The sequence below is a fragment of the Salvia miltiorrhiza genome, chromosome 7, assembly GCF_028751815.1.
Source record: "Salvia miltiorrhiza cultivar Shanhuang (shh) chromosome 7, IMPLAD_Smil_shh, whole genome shotgun sequence".
NCBI lineage: Eukaryota > Viridiplantae > Streptophyta > Magnoliopsida > Lamiales > Lamiaceae > Salvia > Salvia miltiorrhiza.
The window spans coordinates 11,968,742-11,989,057 of NC_080393.1; the positions used below are offsets into that span (position 1 = coordinate 11,968,742).

Sequence of the window (20,316 nt, forward strand, 5' to 3'; positions counted from 1 at the left end):
CTCGTCGCCTTATGGAAACCCTTCTTGGGCCCTGCGTTGGTTGGGTTTTGCAGTTCATGGTCTCTCTACTTCTTGCCAAGGGTTTTCATATTTAAAGAGCTGTTGTCGATCATAGGAGGTGGCTGCTTTTTCGTTCATTCTCTTTACTTTGTGAGAATATTTTCGTGCATCCAGCGAGCATACAATTCGGGAGTGTGTGCTGTTGCTTTACAGTTTATTTCCTTGAAAGCGTAAGTTGGTTTTATGTTTGGTGATCTGTACTTTGTTTTGTTGGAGTGGTTTTTGGTTGTTGTGTGGAACGTGGATTGAGTATCAATCACGTTTGTGAAGAGTGAGTTCTATCTTGCTCTTGGTAGTTCACATAGGTGACGATTTGGGAAGAAATAGAGGCTAGGAAGATCGAGTCTTCGCGTGTAAGTCCTTTGTATTTCTTATCCTCACTAGTGAACTGTTTGAACTGGGCGAGGCCCCCCAGACGTAGGTGTTTTATCACCGAACTGGGTTACCATTGTTGGTGTCTTGTGTTCTTTACTTTCTGCTCGATTTTCTTTGAGTATCGCTGCTTACGTTGTTTGTGTGTTGCCGAGACAATTGATCGTTGGATAGGTACAATTTCAATTGGTATCAGAGCGGGATCACCCAAGTTATCGGTGTTGATTCCTGGTGTATCTATCCTGTTCTTTCCGCTGCTGTGTTCGTGTGTTTAATGGCGCTGCAAAGAGAAGGTGGGTCTGTTGTGAGACCACCCCTACTTGATGGAAGCAATTATATCTACTGGAAAATGCGAATGACTTCCTTCATTCGTGCGGTCGATGAGAATGCTTGGACTTCTGTTGAAGAAGGATGGACTGCCCCAAGTGATGAGGAGGGAAAACTGAAGCCCAGAAACAAGTGGACGACTACTGAATTGGCAGCTTCCAATGCCAATCAAAAGGCGCTGAATTCCATTCAAAATGCAGTAACCATGGAAGTGTTTGCTCTTATATCCATGTGTGATAATGCAAAAGAGGCGTGGGATGTTTTAATGAGTACTTATGAGGGGAATTCTAAAGTTAAAAAACAGCGTCTCCAACAACTTGCTACGAAGTTTGAAGAACTGAGGATGGACGAGAATGAGGATATTAGCACCTTTCATGGCAAACTACTTGCTCTTGCTAATGAAAGTTTCTCTCTTGGAGAAAGAATTCCTGAGGAAAAGCTTGTGCGAAAGGTGATGCGTGCTCTACCTGAAAGATTTGACTACAAACTCACTGCCATAGATGAAGCAAGAGACATCAGTGATATGAAGCTTGAAGAACTCATAGGTTCTTTAAGAACGTTCGAAATGAATCTTCGGCCAGAGAGAACTGAAAAGAAGAAGAGTATTGCGTTTGTCGCTGATTCCGGAAACAGCAAGAAGGGCTCTACCAAATATGATTCTGATGATTTAATTGAATCTCTTGCTCTTTTTACCAAAAAATTTGGTAAAGCTTTCAATAAGTTCAAAAAGAGAAATGATGGAGGTAGAGGTTTTCAGAATGCAAAAAGCTTTCAACTATCTCAAGGGAAGAAGGATCAAGGGTCTGCTTCAAAATCTGGAATTCAATGCTATGAATGTCATGGTTATGGACACATTCAAGCTGAATGTGCGAATACTTTGAAGAAGCTGAACAAGGAAAACAAATCCTACAATGTCTCATTGAGTGATGATGAAACGGATGACAGTGGGAGCGAGTCAGAGGATGAACCGGTTGCACTTATAAGCTCTATTAAGCTTACCAAAGAGGAGGAGGTTGATGATGATCCCCTGAAACTTGAGATAGATTCAGACATTCAAGAGAACAATGTCGCATATGCTGCTAAAATGGAGGAAATCCCAGCCAAAGTCTCTTCAGATGTTGTTACTGTGGAAGAGACTGAAAGTGATAATGAGGATATTGATGAAAGCTTCTTGACAGAGAATTATGAACTGATGTACAAGAAGTGTGTAGCTGTGCTTGAGCTGAATAAATCTCTTTCCACTCAACTTAGCAATGTCTCGAAGGAACGTGATGAACTTGTGGATCTCTGTGAAAAACAAAAGGCTGAACTGGTGGCTCTTCGACAGACTATGAAATCTAAGATTGATGAACTGGAGCATCATCAAAAACTTGTTAAAATGATGAATACCGGGACTGAAAAGTTGGACGAAATTCTGGAAAATAGTCAAAGCTCTGGAAATAAAGCTGGATTAGGCTTTCAAGGAAAAGGATGGATTCCCAAAGATGATGGAGGAAAAGCTAAAGCCACGCCCCCCAACGCAGTTGATCAGCCGCCTAAACCACCTGTGCTTCGACCAGCTGCTTATAAAAATGCTCATTCGAAGAAAAACTACAATAGAGCTTTCGTTCCAACTTGTCACTACTGTGGAAGGAGAGGTCATATCAGACCTAGATGTCGATTTCTTCTACGCGACATCCAAAATATGAGAAATTCCCAAAATTATCGGCCAAGGATGAACAGAGGATATGTTGTTCACAACTCTCTTTGGTCTAGCTTTCATCGGTCATGGTATTTAGATAGTGGTTGCTCTAAGCATATGACTGGAGATGAGGAGCATCTGGAGGATATTCATACAATTGTTGAAGAAAGAGTAACTTTTGGTGATGGTGTCCAGGCAAAGGTCGTAGGAACAGGTACTTTGAATGTTCCAGGTATGCCTAAACTAAAAAATGTCATGCTAGTTGAAGGGTTGAAGGCCAATCTGATCAGTATCAGTCAGCTCTGCGATGAACAGATGACGGTTATTTTCGACAAAGATAAGTGCATTGTTAAAGATGGAGATAAGGAGTATATCTCGGGCAAGCGATCAAGTGATAATTGCTACATTGTATCTCCTGATAATTCATGTTTTCAGGTTCTTGGAGATGATACTGATGCCGATTGGGCAGGGAGTCCCGATGATCGGAAAAGCACTTCCGGTGGTTGTTTCTATTTGGGAAATAATCTGGTCTCATGGCACAATAAGAAACAGAATTGTGTATCTCAATCATCCACAGAAACTGAATACATAGCAGCTGGCAGTGCTTGTACGCAACTTATATGGATGACTCATATGATGGAAGATTATGGAATACCATTCCGGGGTTATACTCTATATTGTGACAACAGGAGTGCTATTGACATCACCAAGAATCCTGTTCTCCACTCTCGCACTAAACACATCGAGATTCGCCATCATTTTATTAGAGAATTGGTGGAGGAGAAAACTCTCAATTTGGAGTTCTTGCCTACTGAAAGGCAGATAGCGGATATTTTGACGAAGCCATTGGATGCCGAAAGATTTGAGAAGTTACGTGGAGAGCTGGGGCTCTGTATCTTATGACTATCCGTCTTGAGGAAAACATGGGTACTCTGCTATTTTGTGAAATTTTCTAGCATAAGTACCAGTTCTTGTTCATGTTTCAAATGGAGTCTCTTCAAAAGTGTTATCTTTGCAGATATGAAGTACATTTATTCCGGTCGATCTTCTGTTAATCAAGTCAAACTTGATCAGACTTGTGTTTATTGGTCCTGTGATCATTCAAGTGTTGTGCGAATGGATCATATCTTATTAGCTATATTGGGCTTCAATTTCTATGGGTTAATTCTTTTGGGGTTTTCTCTTTCTAAAAGCAACAGCTGGGCTTCTCCTATTTTAGCCCATTGGTATGAAAAAGAGCCCAAGATCAGAGAACCTTCATCTCCTTATTTCGGTTCCCTCGCCAAAATTGAGTATCACTATTTCTCTCTCAAGGGAAGTTATCTCTCCAAGAGCTCCGAAGATTCCATGGGTTCCTACGGTCATCTCACTGAGTGCTCTGGCGATTCTGACGCCTCCGATCATACTCACTCTGTAGAGGACAGTCAACCTTCACCACCTGCTCAAATTGAAGGTGTGAACAACAATATTACTGATGAGAATGGTGATTCTAGGGATGATGATGATCCTCCTCGAACAGCTGCTCAAATTGCTCGCGGAATTTGGGCTGATATGACAGCCTCGCGCAAAATTTCTTTACAAGAACCTCCTTCCCCGATCGCTAACAATTCCTCTTCTAATGATGGGACTTCTCTTTAATGAAGATCTTCATGTGAAAGATATTGGTGGGACTTCTCAAGGTCGCCGCAAAGCTCGAGGGACTTTCATTGTACTTGCTCGACCAACCCCTCCAGAAAGCATTCTCTCGATTCAGTCCGGTAGAGTCTTTAAAGAGATTGAAAGAGAACTCAAGCACGTTTCTGAAAGCATTGCTCGTGACATCAAGCGAAGAGCTGCTCTTGAATCGCTGTTATTTGATCTGAAGCATGGTCCTGCTGGTGCAATAGCTTCTAAAGCAAGTGAGTTACCTGATGAAGGTTCTGAGGATGAAGATTCTGATGAATCTTGCAACTAGCTCTTTGTCATTGTTGTGACAAAAAGGGGGAGTATATTGAGGGGGAGTTCTTTGTCAGTCTACTGGTGCAGTTCTTTGAAAGACTTTGTGTTTTGCTGGTGCAGATTTTCATATTGAGGGGGATTAAGTCTTTTTATTTTTGGGCGAGAGAGCTTATGCTGCTTATTTACTGCCGTGCATTCATGAGTTGTGCAGAAATTGTTTTTGTCTACACCAATGACAAAGGGGGAGATTGTTGAGTATTTCTTCCTCTATGCTTGGTTGTCATTGTGTAGACAATAGGATGTTTCTTCAATAGTTCTCCAGGATGTCTCTTGTTGGGTTTCTTGTTCGGTTGCAAGGTTCTTTCCAGTTTGTTTCCTTGCGGGTTTTTGATGAAATATGGAAAGATATCTTAAAGATATTATCTTTGCTTGAAGAGTCCGTTTTCTTGAGGGAGTCCTCGTACCCTAGGACTCGTCGCCTTATGGAAACCCTTCTTGGGCCCTGCGTTGGTTGGGTTTTGCAGTTCATGGTCTCTCTACTTCTTGCCAAGGGTTTTCATATTTAAAGAGCTGTTGTCGATCATAGGAGGTGGCTGCTTTTTCGTTCATTCTCTTTACTTTGTGAGAATATTTTCGTGCATCCAGCGAGCATACAATTCGGGAGTGTGTGCTGTTGCTTTACAGTTTATTTCCTTGAAAGCGTAAGTTGGTTTTATGTTTGGTGATCTGTACTTTGTTTTGTTGGAGTGGTTTTTGGTTGTTGTGTGGAACGTGGATTGAGTATCAATCACGTTTGTGAAGAGTGAGTTCTATCTTGCTCTTGGTAGTTCACATAGGTGACGATTTGGGAAGAAATAGAGGCTAGGAAGATCGAGTCTTCGCGTGTAAGTCCTTTGTATTTCTTATCCTCACTAGTGAACTGTTTGAACTGGGCGAGGCCCCCCAGACGTAGGTGTTTTATCACCGAACTGGGTTACCATTGTTGGTGTCTTGTGTTCTTTACTTTCTGCTCGATTTTCTTTGAGTATCGCTGCTTACGTTGTTTGTGTGTTGCCGAGACAATTGATCGTTGGATAGGTACAATTTCAATTGGTATATACTCCATGTAATAGACAAACATGGTGAGCTCCGATCTCACTGAATAAGTAATAAATTAAAAGAACCCAAACAATTTTTAATATAATTTAGAGTTTAGGGTCAATTTAATTAACGTGTAATACTTTTGATTCAACAAGTAATCATTAAGAAATCCCAAGATCTTGGAGGCTCAATGCTGTATGAAATGTGTTTGTGTACCAAATGTTGGATTGTTCTCAAAATAATATAATCAGACTAACAAGTAACTAAATTAAACTTGCAGAATCAGTGAAACCACCGCTAGCAAGGAATATTACTTAAAAATCTCTTTAATTACTCTGACTTTATTAGTAATTAATTAAAGAATTGTTCGTAAATCCCAAAACATCTTGTGTAGGAACATTAACTATGTGGATTACTTATTTAAAGACAAAAAGTTATGTCACTAGGTATGCTTTTATTTATTTAAAAATAAATTGGAGTATGTCCCATAACCATTTATGAAAATGATCGGCAACGGCCAGTGGGGTGTGTACTAACGAAAATATCACTCAATAAAAAATTTGGCTGCACTCATCTTCTTTCTTATTGGTACAAACTGAACCTCCAATAAAGTCAAATTCATAACAAAACATAATATTCTGGTGCTGATTCGCCAGTTTTTAAATTTGAATATTGGCTAATGCAACCCACCGTTTGCCCTGGGCCACAATATAATTTAGGTAAATTTTATATTAAATAAGATTAGTGATGTATGTGTTGAATACGTTAGACTGACAAGAATAGTTTAATATATCCCTTTGCAATATTTTGATAAGGGTGGAATAGAATCACAGCATCAGCACCGCTCCGGCTTATTGCCCGGCCGAGCTTGACGGTGGAGCTTGAGGTGCGGCTCAAATGAAAGAGTCAGGTGAGGTGCGTGTCAAAATTTGAACCAAGCACCCAAAAGAGCTCTCTCGACGAGGGGCTTGATGTATCGCCATTGTGAGGCCGCCCATTAATTGATACTTCAAGATTATTTCAACGACAACCCAATGTCCGGTCCAATTTTTTTCAAACTTGTTTTCGAATGCAGAAGGATTTGTTTGAATGCATCGTTTATAGTGTCCAACAGGTGAATTCGTATTTCTGAATAGAGAAAGATTGTACGGATCGGGACTCGCTCACGTCGTTGCAGAAATGTATAGTACAGTGGCTATCCGGCAACTAACTACCGATGTTTCAGCATACACTTTCGATGAGTACCTCACTTCACTGACAGGCTATGGCTCAAGCGGTTATGTAGAGCAATCATCAAGGCATATAGCGCAGAATACCTCCGGCGCCCTACACCGACCGACATCACGCGATTTCTTCAAATGCACGAGTAGTGGCACGACTTCCCCGATTAACAGAGTGTCTTGCAGTAGCTCCGCTGATGCCCGCTAATTACTCATGCCTTGTTTTGATGACTATTTTTCGAGAGATTCAGCTCTCAGAGATAGATTAATTGTTGCATCGCTTCAAGGCGATTTGATCGAGCACATTTAAACCACTGGAGCTGGAATAGTCATTTCTATATTTATTTAAAATTTATGTTTGATTTTTTAAATTGATGTATTTTTCTTATTTATGTTTATTAATATAATTTCATGGTATTTCAATTATTTTGATTTTGAACTTAAATTAAATCAAAACTCAAAAATTCAACATTAATTCATATAATCAACATGACGAGCAAAATCAACTAGAGGTTCAGCCAATATGGATGCTCTTAAGACGCTTTAATTGGAGCTGAGCACATCAAATTGCATCATTTGTTTTTTCTTTTTGAATTACATATTCATGTACTAAGAAGGTGTTCGGCTGAGTTTGTAAGCTCTTTAAAATAGCTTATAAGTTCATTCAATGTGTTTGGCAAAATAAGTTCTTAAACAACTTATAAGCTCTAAAAATAAATTTCAAGAGCCTATAAGCTCCCCAAAAAATAAGTTCATCTTCCTCAACTTATTTTTTCATAATCTTATATGTAACAATTATTTTATAAATATTATTCAACTACATTTTTTTTTCATCATATACCCTACGAAGTTCATATTTCTTCGATTTTCTCTCTCTAACTAAAAATTTTCTCTTTAGCTTATAAGCTCAATTGTTCAAACACTTTAATAACTTATAAATTACTCCTTCCGTCTCATTACAAATGTCTCACTTTCCATAATAGGATGTCCCATTACAAATGTATAATTTCTTTTTTGGCAATACCTAATATTTAAATAATTTCCACCAACCCACTTTATCTACGTTTTACGCATTTCTTAATCTCTATGCCCAAAAGTAATGGGACATTTGTAATGAGAGGGGGGAGAATCTTACTCCCTCCGTCCCGCTAAAAGCGGCCACGTTTGTTTCGGCACGGAGATTAAGAAAGGGATTGTTATGTTTTAATTGAGTGTGACCCACCAAAATTAGTGAGTAATTTTTAGAAAGTGGCCTACAATTATTGACCAAATTAGTGCGTAATTGTTGACTTAATTAAAGTAAACTTTTGCCATTTTTAGAAGTAGCCACTTTTAATGGGACACCCAAAAAGAAAATGTGGCTACTTTTAGCGGGACGGAGGGAGTATAAGTTCTTGAAAAACATTTTATAAAATCCAAGAGCTTATAAGCTCTTTAACATAAGCGTAGCTAAATACTCTCTCAATTCATTCATATTTACATATATTAAATATCTGGAATCTCCAACTTAATAGTTATTGAGAAAACATCTAATCAATTAAATTGATTTCGTTGTAGTCAAATTTCATCATATGCGCGGGAAGTATATCTAATAGTAGAATAGTTTCAGAAAATAATTCTGCGGATTGAATTAAGAATATTGTATCTGCTCAACTTCTTCCACTTTTAGTGGACAAATGTTATAGATGATGACATTATCTTATACATGCCGATTAGGTGTATGAAAAATTTAAAATAATGAAGTGCATTACCAAATATAATAGCACATTTCATATATTTAAGAACAGGATCACGATAGATATGATAATAATTAAAAGGATACATCATACAACTCAATAATAAGCTGATCCATTTTTAAATTCACCATTTTTTTCTCACGGTTGTATTTAACTTTAATTAATTATCATTAATTAAAATTAAATTAAGCAATTTGTTTATTTATTAATATGTGTGAAAGTTAAAACTAGAGGATTACGTAGGTAAACTTATCCAAAATAAAATGAATATATTTTTTATGAAATCGATGGATGGAGCGAGTATTTGTTAACATTTGAAGTCTGTAGATGATGTAATATTGTGGTTTGGTGTGTATTTCCCAATGCGATAGGGAGGCAGCACTATTGGTCCTTTTCCTCGTTAGTTTATGAGAGCCGCTAACATACGCCGGGGTTGGAGATTTACGTGTCCCGTGGCCAGCTCCTTCAAACTCGACGTGGCAAACTACGAAGCAGGGTGCGCATCCACACCCGCGCGTAGTTTAGCCGCGAGGCCCATAAAAATATTCATGTTTGCGCAAGTTGGCGCTTAAAATAGTCGGCTGAAACCCAACAGTATGTATAATGCTCTTTCTACTCCTTCTACGGCAGCGCATATATTATATACACATCTTTCTCACTTCATTCATTAGTGCGTGTGCTCCGTGTGTTTCATATCCATCTGCTCTTCTTCTTCGCGTTGGGAGTCTCTTTTTTGAATTTTCTTTGTTTCTTCTTCTTGTTTAGTTTTTTGATGAGTTTGAATGTGCATGAGTTGTCGATCACTTATGGTTTTTGGTGTATGAGAATGTGATTTGGATTGTAGTTCGCCGGCGGTGATTTTGGGTGCTTGAAGTTGTTGACGTGGATGTTTTGAAGCGAAAAACATCACGTGATAATCAAGAAAAGATGCCGCATCGAACCACTTACTTTTTCCCGCGGCAATTTCCTGACCGCAGCTTGGCGGCGGATCACGAGAAGAAGCAGGTGGTGGTAGATGAGATTCAGGACAAGGAGGACTCCCCTCCTAAAGGTGGAGTCACGTGCGACAAGATTCACGGGAAGCAGCTCGCCGCCTTCGTCAACTGGCTTTCCGACAAGAAACACAGGGACAAATCCCAATTCGCCAAGATCAAATCGTACGATCACGACCATGCTATTGAGGAAGAAGATGAATCGACGCAGCGCCTCCTGCCGCCGCCGGAGCAGCCTACAAATGAGAGTGGTATCGAGCGGCAGATTTCGCTGCAGAGAGTGTCGAGCGAGGGGAGCACCAGCTACGCCGGGAGCTTGTTTTCCGGGACCACTTTGGACGGGAATTGGTCGGCGAATGCTACCGGAATACTCAAGGAGCCTGCCGGAGTGAAGGAGGAGGAGGGCGATGGGGTGATGCAGAGGTATAAAGAGGGCTACTATCTGCAGCTCATGTTTGCCAAACGCCTCACTCAACAGGCGGCGCTTGTGACGGAGCCTCTGCTTCTGCCGGAACGAAGGATGGGCGGCTCCCCCGATGCCGACACCATCTCCTATCGTCTTTGGGTATGGGAATAATGAATAATCAGTCTCATCTCTAGCTATTTGATGATTGATTTCCATTTGTTGTTTCAGGTGAGTGGTTGCTTGTCATACAGTGACAAAATAACTGATGGATTCTACAACATTTTGGGGATGAATCCATATCTATGGCTAATGTGCAACGAGGTGGAGGAAGGTAGAAGGATGCCCTCATTGATTGCACTCTCAAATGTCGAACCCAATGATTCTTCATTGGAGGTGATTTTGGTGGATCGTCGTGGCGATTCACAGCTCAGAGAGCTTGAAGATAAAGCTCAGGAGATATATTTCTCTGCTGAGAGTAACATCACTTTGGCAGAGGAGCTTGGGAAACTTGTTGCTCTCTCTTTGGGGTACATGTTAAGCTTATATAGCTTTACTATATACGTACATCGGATTAGGGTCAAAAACTTGATTTTCCGTAAAATTATAACTACGAACCTCTTGCACTCGACTCTCATGAATTCCATAAGCGCTGCAGTTTCTTTCTTTATAGGTTAAGGTTAAGTGCAAGATGTTGGTAGTTTTTATGGAAAATCAAGTTTTCAGGGTAAGAAGCCAATCCTACATACATCTATCTATATATGATGTGTGCTTCCTTGTCATCACCTTAAGTTTGTGAAATTTAAGGGGCTCTTTTCCTTTGGAGCAAGGCGACCTTCACCGTGGCTGGAAGTTGGTCGATCAGAGATTTAAGGATTTGTACAAATGCATCGTCATTCCAATTGGCAGCCTATCTATGGGACTTTGCAGGCACCGTGCTATTCTGTTCAAGGTGAATATGTATCCACAATGAATCATCTTCTTACAATGCCTGTACCTCAACATACTTCTTTTACAATTTGTGGTCTAGCTAGATTATTCATTATATTTTCCATGAACATGAATCTTGGATTTGTTCTACTGTCGAAGGCGAAGTTAGTTCCTATTTTTGCAGTTGGGTTCATGTAATTCAAGATTTGTTGAATCTTGTATCCCATAATGTATGATCTGAAAAAGGTGAACCAACAGGCATATTTTTATTATTGACATTTGTAAAAGTATACTCGTACAGTTAACTTCAAGTGTAGTAAACTACTTTACTTTTCATGAAATCTAACATGCTCTCAACTCACTTTGATACTTGGTTGGTGACTACTGCAAAGAATAATTCGAAAGATATGTAATTATGAATGTGTTGCACTTTCTCTCTTTCTTGCTTTGCCAATTTACGCTTCTGATATAATCACTCTACCTTTTGTCTTCTTACTCGGGCACACGCACTATTTTTCACTCACCCCCTTTGTTTTCTGAAGGGGGTGTTTTGCAGGCAGCAGGTGGACTATTTGTATCAGTTTATTGTTTTTATTTTATTTTTGTGAGCAAGGCTATGCGTATCACTCATTGTGCCCATTTTCATGAGTTAGCTAATTAACCTCATTGATTTAGTATTTTAAAACAACTTATTTCTATTTTCAGAAACTAGCGGATTATGTAGGTCTGCCTTGTCGGATTGCTCGAGGTTGCAAGTATTGTGTTTCTGAGTATCAATCGTCATGCCTTATTAAAATTGAGGATGAAAGGAAGCTTTCAAGGTTTGATTTTCCTTTGTGTTTCTGACTATCAATTTCTATTATACATAACTCTTTGTTCTTACTTATTCGTATTCTATAAGTATCTTTTATACATGCTGCATCGTTTGGGACCTTGTGCGTCTCTCACTACTGGCATCAACGTTCCATGCTTTCTTTGAAGATCATGTTATCACTGATTTTCACCTAATGTCGTCTATCAGCTTTAGATCCTCAGAGAAAAAAATTGTATGAACTTGATTTCTTCGATGCAAAGCTAGATGACATTTAATTTTGAAACATATCAAGTTACTCTTTCACAACTCTTATTTAGCTTAGCTAATGAAAAATATCCTGTCAAATAATCTGAGTTTAGAATGAATTGAGCCTATGACTGCCTGTTCCAAATACACTCCCTAGTTTTAATACTTGAAATATAATGTTGGGATGAGAAATTAGTTTATTTACGTTGTATCTTTTTTTAAAGGAAGTATTTACATAGTATCCTAGTACAATACTTACTAGGACATACAACTTCATTTCATTTATTCGTTCTAATGGATATTGTTTTAGCAGGGAATATGTTGTTGATCTAGTTGGGCAACCAGGACACATTCATGGTCCCGATTCATCAATCAATGGAAATATACTTGCCCCTGTGCCCTCTCCGTTTCAAATAACTCACATAAAAGAAGTTCAGCAAGATGTGAAGAATAAGATTGATTGTCAATCGGTGAAATCAAAGTATGCACGCGGGAATAACAATCCTATGCGTTCAGGTTGGCTTTACATGCCTCTAGGCATTTTCTTAAGATACAATATGATCAGCAGCTATCATAGAACATTATTTTCCTAGTAGTATTTTAATTTGCAACCTGCAATTATCATCTTCGTCCATCTTGGCCGGCTATTCTGCTTCAAAAGGTAGATCTTGGTCATTTAGGGTGTGCTGCATGAGTTTAAAAAAATCTTGTAGTTCCTGTCTTTCAGAAGCATGAGTGAAGATCAATAATTAGATCAATTTAATTCGAAATAAAATAAAATAAAAAGTTGTCAAACTTGCATAAAGGACTTACTTGCAGCTTGCACAGATGGAGCCAAGGGTGTTACCCTTCCAGATAGAGTAGAGAATGACGAGAGCAGCGTGGAAGTTCTTGATGCTGGTGCCACAGTGTCCAAAGATGGTCATTCTAAACCAGGAACCGACAGAATTATCATAAAACAGACCTACAAAAAGGAGATTGTTGTAGCAGGAAATGCACTTTTAGCTCAAGCTGGACGACAACCTCCAAAAGTATCCTTCTGTGAAAGCAAAGATGAGTCGCAGATTAAGAACAAATGTTCTGATAATGTGAAATATCATGCTTCATTGATTCCTAGATATTTGAGTATAGAGCCTTCTCTTGCAATGGATTGGCTCGAGATCGCATGGGATGAGTTACACATTAAAGAACGCGTTGGAGCTGGTACTGTGATTGTTTATTTATTGTTTCTTGTATTTAATGATGCTAACCAGTTGTTTATGATGCAGTTGCTTTTTTCTCCTGATAGGATCTTTTGGCACAGTTCATCGGGCGGAATGGCATGGATCGGTTAGTATTGGTTTAGACTTGTGTTAGTTGTGTGCAAAATGGATCTCTCATGTTTTCTTGATATCTATTCTTTTTCCCCTCAATTTGGTCAGCTCTTCTCGACATTTTGGGAGTTCGAACTTCATGTAACTTAAATTGTAGTATAACTGCAGGATGTAGCAGTTAAAGTTCTAACTATCCAAGATTTTCATGATGATCAATTGAAGGAGTTTCTAAGGGAGGTATGAATAATATTGAATAATTGAATTTATCTCTAGACATATTTTGCAAAGTCTTTGTGAACCTTAAATTAGTGATGGAGGCTTAAAAGTTTCTGATTTTTTAAACTTATGCATCGGTATAAGACAAGTAATGTATTATGAATCTTTGAGATTGTATGTTACTCATTTTAATCTTGTTCATTTACACTTTTGTGAAGGCTGATTATACCACAAATTCTGTAACTACGATCTAATATTCTTGACCACTATGCCCATCATTGCGATTCAAATTACAAATCCTACACTCATGCTTTAAAATAATTCCTAAAAACTGAAAAGATCATTTAAAGTCTCATTTTCAAACTTTCACAAATACACATATGAACTTCAATTCATGTCCTCTAACACAGACCAATACATAAGTATGTTCAAAATACAGAGTTCTGAATTCACAGGCCCTCTCTGTGTATTCCCTAAAACAGTTTAAGATTGTCTTCTGATAATACTGTGATATAATTTCTATGAGATAAGAAATAAATATACTTGTTCTTGGCTTGCTTCTAGGATAGTTTTTATTTCTTATACATATTTGAATGTTATCTCTTTGGCAGAAATAATAATATTCCCATGAACATAGAAGTCAGTTAAACATGGTGTAAGCATATGTGCCGGTGTACGTTTTTAAATTCTGTTGCAATTTCTGATTCATCTATTTTTTCTGGTTGTCATTCATTTTGTCATTAACTTTATATACGTGGTGAGGGTTCTGGTTGTCTGGGTATATATACATATACTTACTGGTTTATGCATCAACTTGTTGGTTGCTACTATAAATTCTGTACACCATTTTATAATGAAGTTTTTCAGTTGGTGCCTTCCATGCCACTTAACCTCTAATTTTCTACTTATTATTTTCCCGCAGGTTGCCATTATGAAACGTGTCCGTCATCCCAATGTCGTGCTGTTCATGGGTGCTGTTACGAGACGTCCACATCTCTCAATAGTAACAGAGTACTTGCCGAGGTAGTATGTTCTGAATCCTAGTACCAATCTAACAGTTTCTACAAAGTAAGACAATATGATTTCTAAGCTTTTCACTATTCATTTCTATGAATCAGAGGCAGTCTATTCCGCCTGATACACAGGCCAGCTGCTGGGGAGATATTGGACCAGAGGAGACGACTACGCATGGCTCTGGACGTGGTTCGTTTTGAATCTCATATCTTTCTTCCAATTGGTCTCTTGCTGAAATCAGCTAATTATGGTTCATACTGCCTGTAGGCGAAGGGAATTAATTATCTTCATCGTCTCAACCCACCTATTGTCCACTGGGACCTAAAATCGCCGAATCTGTTGGTTGATCGGAATTGGACTGTTAAGGTAATACCGTATTGCGTCTCTCCAAGCTTCACCTAATCTTGTTTGTTACTAAAAGATATTATGGCTTAGGTGTGTGATTTCGGCCTGTCAAGATTCAAAGCAAATACATTCATATCATCAAAGTCTGTTGCTGGAACCGTAAGTCCCTCCTCCCTCTCTTTATCTCTCTCTCACACACACCAGCGTGAGTGGAGTGCACACAATCTCTCTCTCTCTGTCTGTTCTCTATAAAAGAGAGGCGATGCGTCGTTACCTGCAACATGTAGGTAGAGTTGAACAGAATTAGAAAGGCATACTTTCTCCTGCCACATATATGATATAACTTCTTTTCTATCAGCCTCGTTTCATTGCATGTGAAACTACCGGGAACCAATTGATGGTATCATCGGAGTAAATTAAGAAGTTAAACGGTAGGGTAAGGCGGAATGCTTGTGTTCCCTTTTTTCCAAAATAAGCTGTTCGGTTACTTTGTACTACAGATAAAGTGGATGTCGTCTACTCTCAAAACAGATGGACCCTTGTCGGCATTCATTTTCCTTTTCTCCCTCTCGTCTTCGATTCCAACGATTCGCATCATTTAAATGACTGGCATTTATTAAGAAACCTCGAGAAATGATAAAGTGAAGTACCCGTGTCCCTCATGGTAGATGACCGAGCATAGTGAAGTAACACAACAATTGAGGTTGTGGTAACAAGTACTTTACACTATCTGTTAATCCAAGTAAATGCCAGTTGTTTCGATCTCCTGGCACAGTTTGTCCTGGGGTCTGTTATCGGCTTTTGTTTGAAGTTATGTCATCTCGGCACGTGATTGTAGAAAATGAGCTAGTGCAATAAAATATCGCTGCAGGTTATGCGTTTTCATGACATTGCAATCAGCATCTAACTCTCTCGATCCTTGTTGTTTCAGCCTGAATGGATGGCCCCTGAATTTCTTCGGGGAGAGCCCTCAAATGAGAAATCTGACGTTTACAGTTTCGGAGTAATTTTATGGGAGCTCGTCACAATGCAACAGCCTTGGAGCGGTCTTAGCCCTGCCCAGGTAACTATGAAACCCCGAGATTCATTAGATAGATAAAGTAATAGACGTTAATAATCTATCATATGCTTCAAGGGATTGAACAATTTTGAAATTTGATCACGTAATCCATTCAAATATTAAAACTAGTGTATTGCCAATCTCATCTATCACCCAAGCTAAAATCCCCATGAAGCTGAGTAGCGTAGAATGATGCTCCTTCCGTTAAATATGGGCTCACAAGTCACAAACATTTAAACTACAATCTTATTAAGCGTGTCCAAAAGAAATAGGCCAAGTCGGGTGGGAGTAGAAAATAGTTAATCTTAGTTTGGTTTTGCTTAGCATCAATGGTTTTGAAACTGTTAGGTGGTTGGAGCAGTTGCTTTCCAGAATCGAAGGCTTGCGATCCCAGCAAACACCTCGCCCATCTTGGTGTCTCTGATGGAGTCTTGCTGGGCCGAGTAATACTTTTTCCTTAGCTTTCTCATCTTCATATCCTGGCAAACTAGTGATGCATGTGTCTTTATCATCTGCAGCGACCCCGCGGAGCGCCCCTCATTTGCGAGCATAGTGGATACGCTGAAGAAGCTGCTTAAATCTCCGCTGCAGTTGATACAGATGGGCGGCCCCTGATCGTTGTCTTCACTTTTCTTGATACCCACAGATTCTCATTCCACTTTGCTTAATTAAGATGGATATGGGAAATATGGAGCCAATAATTTTTGTCAGCGTCTATGCTGAATCTTATATGAAAGCTAACCTTATATCGCAACTTTATGTTGTTGCAGAAGATCATGTAATGCAATTATTAGTCAGCTGAAAATTGTATTGCTGGCCTCTCACTGTATTTTATCCAGTCGAAATAATAGTAATTTAAGAGTTATTAATATGATGTTACTAATTATTTAATGTGATGATGTATGAGTTGAAGAAAGATAGGCTGCAGCCGTGGACCCAAAGTTGACCTCTTCCAATTTTCATCTACTTTAACCAATTTTCTTTCATCCAATTTAACAAACAAGAAGAAAAATGTGGAGCGATTTGGTTCTACAGGCTGCAATATTTGTGATCTTGGCGTTGATGTTCCTCTTCTCACAAAGCATCCCCCAAAAGCTCTTGACGAAGCTGCGCCTCTTCCGCCGCCGTTCCCAACTCCAAGCGAAGCGCCACTTCGTCCTCGCGGCCCAGCTCCTTTCGGAGGCCACCTCCGCCGACGGCGCCCGCCGCGCCGAGGCCGAGGCCGATCGAGCCATCGCCCTCGACCCTACCGACGCCGCCTCCCACATCCTCAAGGCGCTGGCCCTCGAGCGCCAGGGCTTCAGGACCTCCGCTCTCGCTTCGCTCGACGCCGCGCTCTCGCCGCTCGCCGTCGGGACCCTCAGCCACACCGAGAAGACGGACGCGCTGCTCAAGCGGGCCCAGCTGCAGGCCGCCGGAGGCTAAAGGTTCGCCCGATTTGGAGGAAACCAACTCTACGTCTTACTGTAGGATGCCAATTTCCAAATAGAGTATCAATTTAATTACGATTCACAACACTATTTTCAATTTTTATGTTTTTTATAATAATAAATTTAGTTAAATAAATTGTTTTTAATTTTAATTTTGTTAAATCGAGAGTTTGTTTTATGTACTGATAACACATTATTTTGACAGTTAATGTGTATTATTATACTGATTTATCAAATTTCACATCGATTTTTGTGATATTTTACAAATTGAAAATCTAATAGCCATCGGGATACTGCACATAATTCCAGATTTTAGCGGTTTGATGAGAAAGGAAGGTATAGCGTGAAATCGGGATACTTGGCTGGAGTGGGTTTTTATAGCCCCGATCCTAACTCGACGTCGGGAGAGAAACAACGACAATGGAAAGTAGCTTGGGGAAGGAATCTTCCTCCAAAGATTAGAATTTTTCTGTGGCGTCTCTTGAACGATTGGATTGCAACGGATTTGAATCTTCAGGGACATCATATCCCCATTTCGGGCGTGTGCTCTTGGTGTCATGCGGATTGGGGTTCGGCCCCTCATTGTCTTTTTTTTTTTTTTTGATCAGGCAAAGGTAAAAACTTTTATAAATGAAGAAATCAAAGGTACCAGAGGTACCCCACCAACAACACAGCTGGAAAAAAAACGAAACACAAAAAGTAGAAGAGAAATACAAAGGAAGAAACACCTGACTTAGCCACACAATTTCACCCCAAAGAACCATCTCCTGAACTCGTCTGGTTCTGTCTTCTGATTAAACGCCAGCGACCACCCCCAGATTCTTGTTTTGATCTCTGCCATTATTTTCTCAGTCTTCCATGGGCTTTTGTTGAATTTACCCTCATTTCTCTCTTTCCAAAGACACCACGTTGTGCAAATCCACACTCCAATAAGAAAATCAGTGTCCTCCTTATTTCCAAGATGTACGAAAGCAAGAAAATGGCCCCTCATTGTCTGATTCTCTGCTCTGTGGTTCGACGTCTATGGAAGTCCTCCCCTTGGTGGAAGTGGCTTAAGGATTGCTCTCACATGTCTATGCGAGATATCTTTTTTAAGGTTGCTGATGTGGTGGATGATAGTGAGCTTGATCTGTTCTGTGTCTGCCTTTGGTGGGTGTGGAGGAAACTTTGTGATTTGAAGCATGGAAATCCAGTGAATGTACAGGGGGATATGATGGATTCTTACTCGATTTTTTTGCAAAATTTTTAGGAGGCTCGGGGTTTGTGTGATGCGGAGAACCGCAGCCTTCCCAGGGAAGGAGATTGTCGCTGGGTTCCGCCTAAGCGGACCTACCTGCGTCTTGATGTGGATGTGGCGAGGAAAGAAGGGGGCTGTGTAGCTGGGGTTGGATGCATTGTCCGCAACTGGAGAGGCGAGCCTATAATGGCTGTAGCGCAGCAGATCGGGAGTACCACTTCTGCTCTAATGGGAGAACTACAAGCTATGGTGATTGGTATTGGACATTGCCTTCATAGAGATCTTGGTCCTGTTATTGTCTTTTCCGACTCTCTCCTAGCGGTTCACGTTGTTCATGATGAGAAAGTGAGTGCCGACTTTATGCGATGATTTGAGCGAGACTTTTGCTTTTGCTCGCGAGGCTTGTGTGGTGGATTTCCGCCATGTTCGTAGAGAGGCTAATTGTGTAGCCCATTCTTTAGCGAATTTCGCTATTTCTTGTGCCTATGTAAGGATTTGGGAGTCAGCTTTCCCGAGCTGGCTTCTCGGCTTGATTCATCGGGATTATCATTAATATAGTCTCTAATCTTACTCTAAAAAATAAAATCTAATAGCCATCTAGATATGATATGATACATAAATGAGAAAAACGGAATCCAGTTTCGAGCGGCCCACTAAGTTAGTTGTCCAAGGCGTCCTTAAATTTAAGTAAGAATATTATTGCATTATTAGAATTTAGAATCACTTCAATGTCACTTTTTTTTTTCACAAAGTTTTTGTGTCTGCATCAACTTTTCATGATAATTCGCTAATTGAAAATTTAGGTAGTAAAATACTTGAATTCCAAATTAACTTTTTAAGAACTATACCACTTCAAATAAATTGATACTTATCCTCTAAAAAAATGAAAACATTGATACTTATATCATCTCATCCAAAAATGCACATTTAATTTGGTATCATGGTCAAAAGTTTCGAGATTGCTGTTATTTGAACTGTAATGTTCATTTAATTTGGCAATAAATAATTTTTAATATAATGTAAGTTATGTAACCAAAAATATTTTTATTGTACGACCTCATCAATATATATACGAATAGCGATAAATATACTACAACAATCCTGTATTCTATATGTGGACTTTTTATTTATTTATTTTTTTGTGATTGATGAAGATGGTATTTGGGCCCATCTTAATTATAGTAAAAGAGGCTCAACTACCCAAGAGCAAGCCCAAGAATGAGCAATAAAGGCTCAAAGCTAAAGGATGACTTGTTGGACCAAGTAGAAAGGTGTAGGCAAATAGGTAAACTAGGAGGAGAGAAGAAGAGATTTGGGCAAAGAGTTGAAAGCAGAAAGAACAAGTCGAATGTGAGGATGATGAAAATGACACCTTTCGGTGGGAACACGTGGCAAACCTCTTGTGGTTTCATAACCGTGTTTTGTTCTGACAAGCTACGTTATCAGTTGACGTCACCATATTACACGAAGACAAAGCACAACAAATTTGAAAGCATGCGACTTGAAAAGATCATTCTACCCCTTACCTTACTTGGAATATATAAAGGGGAACAACTCCTTATTTGTAAATACGCTCACTCTACTATATTTAATTGCTGTCAAAATTAATACTCCATAATACTGTAAGTTAAAAGCATTTCTCACTGTTATTAGTTATTTCTAACTATTATTTGAAATTTCACCCATTAAATACAAAATCAATATACTGTTTGCGGGAATTTCGAAGATACAAGCTGTTAACGGCAAGGAATCATCGAGATCCGTTCGTGTCAAGCAAGATCGAACAGTTTATACCATTTAACATGTTCCATTTTCACCATAATAATTAAGCATGATTTAAAGAGCCTTTACCAGTATTTTTCTAAAACATTCAATCCACGTTGACTTTATGGGTGCGTTCTC

General features: G+C 39.4%; 3 protein-coding genes across 4 annotated transcripts; all 3 read left to right on the forward strand.

Moving 5' to 3' along the window:
* The first annotated feature begins 8,967 nt into the window (after nucleotides 1-8,967).
* LOC130992552 (serine/threonine-protein kinase CTR1-like) lies at nucleotides 8,968-16,618 on the forward strand. Of its 2 annotated transcripts, none has more exons than XM_057917228.1 (15): nucleotides 8,968-9,971; nucleotides 10,041-10,339; nucleotides 10,617-10,761; nucleotides 11,445-11,560; nucleotides 12,113-12,315; nucleotides 12,628-13,002; nucleotides 13,088-13,128; nucleotides 13,281-13,349; nucleotides 14,251-14,351; nucleotides 14,447-14,531; nucleotides 14,610-14,708; nucleotides 14,778-14,846; nucleotides 15,619-15,750; nucleotides 16,096-16,190; nucleotides 16,266-16,618. In XM_057917228.1, exons 1-15 carry the CDS (start codon nucleotides 9,342-9,344, stop codon nucleotides 16,360-16,362), a joined length of 2,556 nt encoding a protein of 851 aa, XP_057773211.1. In that variant the 5' UTR covers nucleotides 8,968-9,341; the 3' UTR covers nucleotides 16,363-16,618. The 2 variants fall into 2 exon arrangements, with proteins under 2 accessions (XP_057773211.1, XP_057773210.1); XM_057917227.1 differs by having other exon boundaries at nucleotides 9,026-9,971; nucleotides 12,619-13,002.
* Nucleotides 16,616-17,435, forward strand: LOC130992683 (uncharacterized). The gene has a single exon (XM_057917434.1). It carries the CDS (start codon nucleotides 16,759-16,761, stop codon nucleotides 17,170-17,172), a length of 414 nt encoding a protein of 137 aa, XP_057773417.1. The 5' UTR covers nucleotides 16,616-16,758; the 3' UTR covers nucleotides 17,173-17,435.
* Nucleotides 17,436-18,080: 645 nt separating this feature from the next.
* On the forward strand, nucleotides 18,081-18,972 carry LOC130992689 (uncharacterized). The gene is made up of 2 exons (XM_057917440.1): nucleotides 18,081-18,326; nucleotides 18,427-18,972. The coding sequence occupies exons 1-2, from the start codon at nucleotides 18,139-18,141 to the stop codon at nucleotides 18,554-18,556; spliced, it is 318 nt and encodes a 105-aa protein (XP_057773423.1). The 5' UTR covers nucleotides 18,081-18,138; the 3' UTR covers nucleotides 18,557-18,972.
* Nucleotides 18,973-20,316: the final 1,344 nt, after the last annotated feature.

What these genes read in the sequence shown, in the direction of transcription:
- LOC130992552 (XM_057917227.1), top strand. Translation starts at nt 9,342, where the DNA reads ATGCCGCATCGAACCACTTACTTTTTCCCGCGGCAATTTCCTGACCGC. An exon ending in GGGCGGAATGGCATGGATCG is followed by an intron (nt 13,129 to 13,280) that starts GTTAGTATTGGT and finishes GTATAACTGCAG; the next exon opens with GATGTAGCAGTTAAAGTTCT. An exon ending in TACGCATGGCTCTGGACGTG is followed by an intron (nt 14,532 to 14,609) that starts GTTCGTTTTGAA and finishes TACTGCCTGTAG; the next exon opens with GCGAAGGGAATTAATTATCT.
- LOC130992683 (XM_057917434.1), top strand. Translation starts at nt 16,759, where the DNA reads ATGTGGAGCGATTTGGTTCTACAGGCTGCAATATTTGTGATCTTGGCG.
- LOC130992689 (XM_057917440.1), top strand. Translation starts at nt 18,139, where the DNA reads ATGTACGAAAGCAAGAAAATGGCCCCTCATTGTCTGATTCTCTGCTCT. An exon ending in CTGTTCTGTGTCTGCCTTTG is followed by an intron (nt 18,327 to 18,426) that starts GTGGGTGTGGAG and finishes CAAAATTTTTAG; the next exon opens with GAGGCTCGGGGTTTGTGTGA.